We start from the raw sequence: 5,318 nt of genomic DNA, 5'->3' as shown, positions 1-5,318 counted from the left end.
TTTTTTTTTTTTTTTTTCCGTTTCGAAAATGGCGAGCGTTCCTTGTTTGTGAAAGAGTGACAGGCCGGAGGATTGAATTTCCCCGGTGGTTTTATTTAATTTCAAAGAATTACATTGATTTCGATCTCCATCGAGACGAGATAAATCAATTTTACATAAGGGTTGACACAATGGCCGAGTGTCAATAAAATTATAATTCTGCAATCTCCTCGCCCATTTAATTTCGATTTCAACGAGCCGTCACGAGTTTATATTTGTATAAAGCGTTTCATCCTTTTTATACTTTCAAGAGAGGCGGGAGGGTTTTAATTCGATTGTCTCGGTCGAAGATCAAACCCTCCCCGCGTGTTAAACAAACGTTTATTTCCGCGTTTGGCGGAAAATGGCGGCTATTTAATGCTTCGAATTAAATTAAATCCGACGTTTTCAATGGGAGGCTGCATTTAGCACCTGGTTATCTACTTTTATCAACGTTGAATTACGCTGGTCGAGGGAACCACGAATATTCTTTTATTCCATAAAATTTCCTAAGTAAAATGAAAAATCGTGAAATATTGATCAGTGATATAAAAATATTACATCGTTAAATATTACTACAAGGTAGGAGATCTCCCTTAGTAAAAGGGACAAATCTGTTCTCAATAAATTTTGTATTATTCACATTGAAATGGAAAATAAAAGAAGGAAAAAGTAATTTAAAAATAAAACGTAATAAATAAAGTTTAAAAACTGGCAATTAAAGTAATTGAATATTCTTGTGATTAATAGATTAATCGATTAACTTCTTCGAAATCGTATTTGTATCGAATATTTAAGGAATAAAAAATTAAGAAGATATGCCTGATACGTTAGACAACACCTTTTCAACGATTAATTTTCACTAGCTATAAAATCTCATTTCAAATCTCAAATCGAAACATCTTTTCAACATCTTTCAACATTCGATTAATCAGAAAGTACACATTCAATCGTACGATATTGATAAAAAGAGAAATTTTAATTTTCACAGCATTTTTCAACGTTTAAAAGTATATTAGATTAAAAGAAGAAAATTCATATTATTAGTTTTACCCAAGAAGATAAATTTTCCTCGGATTCTACGCTAAAAATGAGATCTAATCAGTCTTTTGCAGGCGGTCCAGCTTTCGAAGGAGAGAAGAAGAGCCCGTCGAAAAGGGAAAAGTGTATCCCGCCGGGATTAAAATTCGAGCAGAGACGATTATAAGACCACGACCATTAAGCCGTCATTCCACTCGAAAGGAGTTCCACCTCGCTGCTGTTTTACGCGTTACCGCATAAAACACCCCCTTTATCGCCGAATATTCTAAGCTATTGAGCCCCTACCGAAAGCCCTTTAATCCCCTTCGTCTTAGGAATTGAGCGAGGTTTCATCAGAATCACTGATGAATAACAATATTTTTCCATTTTCTTGTACCACCAGAGAGAGAATTTCATCGACCAATTTAATCCATTAAGAGGCAAACAGTGGAATGATATATGCAGATCGTGTTTATTCAATAGAACGATTCTTTAAATGAAACGTGAAATTGTATAAAAATCATGTAAAAAATCTAAAATCAGGAACGTAATACAAACACAAATAATACAAAAATTATTTAAAATTTTTCGTATGAACGTATGAAATTAATTATATCGATATTCATGGATTGATAAAAGAATAGTCCATCATTGCGCGAATATTATTTTAAATTTATTATATAAATTTATTATTAAAATTTATTATAACGTGTTTCGAACGTTCGTATAAATTGTATAATTCGTATAGCCAAATTTTTTACAACTCCCGATTTAAAAACAGAATATATTTCAAAATTTAAAAATTTAAAAAAAAAAATCAATACAAATGAAAAAGAGAAATTGGAACGTTTATTTATTAACATTAATATAATTGGGATATCGGAATGTCTTTACATAGCTCTAAAAGAAAAGAGAAACGACTAATAATATCTCAACGGGATTCCTCTTACGAGTGAGAGAAGCCTCGGTTTATTCTCAACATTAACGCACCCCTGTTACACGGGGCGAGAACGAGCCCTGTTTACGATATCCCTAGGGATAATCGCAAAGACGTCGCGATAATATATCGATTCCTTAAGAACCCTTCTCCTCTTTTAGGAACACGATCGTAAAAACGAACATTCGAATAATTCTTCGGTGGAATTGAAGCCGTTGTCTCTCTCTGTTCATTAAAGAAACGGCTCAAAGTTTTACGTTTTATCCCCTCATCATATTTCAGAACGATCAGTTCTAACCAACCAACCTCTGCAGCGTTAAATAAATTCCCAAATGATTCGTCTTCCTTTCGTTCTAGTTTCAAGCATTTTTTTCTTATTTATTTTATCAGTATTGTATTAATAAATAAGTACTGATATTTTATAAAAAATTACATGAAAATATTAGATAAAACAATAAAGAAAACTTCTACTCTTTTTTATTTAATTCTCAATCAAATATTTTTATATCTTCAAATATTTTTATTTTTTTTCCATGAACAGTTAATTAAAAAAAAAAAGATGATCGATATTTTCCATTTCTTTTCGAATCCATACAAGATAATCTTGTTATTGCTATATCAATAAAGATAATCAACATTTTTAATCTTTCTGAAAATATCCTTTTCGAGGAATCTTTTCAAAACTTTATTCATTCGACGATACTTTGCAAATAAAATATTATTCAAACTCATAGCCAATTAATTCCTAATTTATATACATCCTGAACTAAATTAATTACAATTAAACGTAGAGAACTAAAGTAAATACGATATTACTACATCACGAAATAAACCCAGATTCAAAATTTACTAACACTACGCGAACTATATATCTACTGAACAATTCATCGTGATCCAATATTACCTTCGCGGAAATATTACCCCCTTATAAAAATCTGAATATTTCTCGATATTTACCCGATATGGTTCACGTGCTGTTAAATGGTCAACAGATTCCTTTTGACGCTGAAAGTAGGTTCGCGGGGCACGAGGTCGAGCCTCGTGGAGATAGACAAAAAAAGCTCACCTTCACCGTCAAGTTCCCGATGGGGAAAGTCTTGAAGATCGGGATCTCGTTCGGGGCATAGCGATAAAACTCTCGACCCCCTTTGTACCACTTGACGGTGTATAAAAGATCACCCTCGGTGTCATACCAGCAGTTCAGTATCGCAGAGTCACCTTTCTTCACGGCCGTCGGTATCTGGATGCGGACTTCTCGCAAACCGGAGCAAATTCCTGGAACAGAAACAATCGTCAGTGACGTTGTTCTTTTTTTTTTTTCTCTTTCCCTCTCTCTTTTTTTTCTTTCTATATTGTACGTGCGCGGATTTTCGAACACGCGCGCGTTATTCGGAAGTTCCTTTTCTATTTTAGAGGGGATCGATCCTCGTGGAAAAGTGTCGACCTCTTGAACGGGGAATTAATGAGCTCGAGATGATGAGTTCGAGTTCGAACTATTATTCGCGTACTCTTTTGGAAAAATAAGGAAAAAAAAAAAAAGGAAGGAAAGAAGAAGGAGTGTTCTGGTTTATAAATAAAGTCAAATATTTGTAATTGGGAAATATCTATAAGATATGGAATTTTGTTCGTATTGAATTGTGCAAATCTCTGGAAGTTGATATATAAATTTGATTTAATTAATTTGATTATTTAGAGAGAGAATGAGATATATATATATATGTATGCTCGAATTTTCACAGTTCGTATCGAGTTTTGAAAAATAAAAATTAATTTAATTGGAATTAGTTCTGAAAATATTTATAAGAGTTAAATTTTATTCATATTTTCCCCAGAATTGTGGAAACCTATGGAAATATTTTTATTTAATTTGAATTATTTAATATGAAAATTGCTATAAGACTAGAATATTGTTCGTATTTTCTATCGAGATATGGAAATCTTTGAAAGTCGAAACATAAATTCAATTTAACTCGAATTATTTAATACGAAAATGTCTATAAGACTAGAATATTGTTCGTATTTTCTATATCGAATATGAATGTGGACACAAACTCTCAAAAGTCGAAATATAAATTTCATTTAACAGGAATTATTTAACATAGATGTTAAATAATGTTATTTTGTAAATGTGATTTATAATCCTTTGTAATTTGAATTCAAAATTATCTGATCTCTATAAATCCAAATTTATCTTTATAAATGGAACTTTTATTATTAATGCTTCTTCAAAAATATGCGAGACTCTGATGTAATAAAATTAAAAAGATACAATATATATAATAACGAAACTTCTAATTTAATTAATTATTCTATGAATTTTATTATGAATTATACTATGAATTTTATTTCTATTCCTTTGTATAATAAAAAAATTAAGATAATATATTTATAGTATAATATAAAAAAAAATATAAATAAAACAGGAATTTTTCATATAGATATAGTTATGAATTTTTCCTATTTACAATGTACATTTGCAAGTGTATATTTAATGAAAATGGTATCATTTATAATATTTATTATAAAAATAAATAATAAATAAATAAATAATAAATAGAATGAAAGATTATAAATTTTGTAAAATTAATTAAAAGACGATAAGTAATCATACAAATAAAAAAAAAAAATTAATTTCATTGTGCAAAGTGTACATAAATAGTGAAATTTTTATTATATCATATCATGTTAAATATGGATATTATATTTTATTAACGTGTTAAATATGCACATTAATATGAATATGAATATTTTATTTATACAATTTTAATTTTTACCATAATATTAAATATATGAATTCTGTCTTTACCATTTTACATTTTTATTATAAGCTTGAATATGGATTCTGTTGGAAAACTAATTTATTCTCGCTTCGATGACACAACTCTTATGAAATTCAATGTTGTTGATTCTCTTGTTAGAAACAACAGCTAATAACAAAACGTAATAAACAATGAAGATCAATAGTTAATTCGATACCTCTTCAAACTTACAATGTGCTTTAATTTTATACAAATAAAAACAAACTGTTTTAGAAAAGATTTTCTTTAAAGTTTAAAATTTCCTTTATAATATAAAATTAACTTTTCTTAAATTTTTACAATTTTTATTATAATATTGAATATAAAATTTCTCTCCTCACAATTTAAGATTATTATAAAAATAGGGAATGTAAAGATTTTTTACAATCTTAAGTTTCAAACAAACCAGTAATTTTTAAAATACTCCAATGATTTTCCATGTTTTTTCTTAAGTATCCAAATATTTTTTACACATATGTACATATCAGACAAGAAAGCATGAGATTTTATCGTTGAGTTTTGTTTCGGAAGCAAGAAGCTCGAGG

The 5,318-nt window shown here is 29.1% G+C and overlaps 1 protein-coding gene across 5 annotated transcripts in view; it reads right to left on the bottom strand.

Annotated features, from left to right (window-relative positions):
- Positions 1-5,318, bottom strand: part of LOC102675607 — a 106,547-nt gene that overhangs the window by 82,239 nt on the left and 18,990 nt on the right. For all 5 annotated transcript variants that reach the window (XM_031512587.1, XM_006620092.2, XM_006620094.2 and 2 more), the window contains exon 2: positions 3,042-3,250. In XM_031512587.1, the coding sequence (XP_031368447.1) occupies positions 3,042-3,250 (209 nt within the window). The remainder of the gene's footprint in view (positions 1-3,041; positions 3,251-5,318) is intronic.

This window comes from Apis dorsata, unplaced genomic scaffold, assembly GCF_000469605.1.
Source record: "Apis dorsata unplaced genomic scaffold, Apis dorsata 1.3 scaffold_474, whole genome shotgun sequence".
Classification (NCBI taxonomy): domain Eukaryota; kingdom Metazoa; phylum Arthropoda; class Insecta; order Hymenoptera; family Apidae; genus Apis; species Apis dorsata.
Note: the sequence above shows the minus strand (reverse complement) of the source record. Positions and strands in the feature narration are given on the sequence as shown.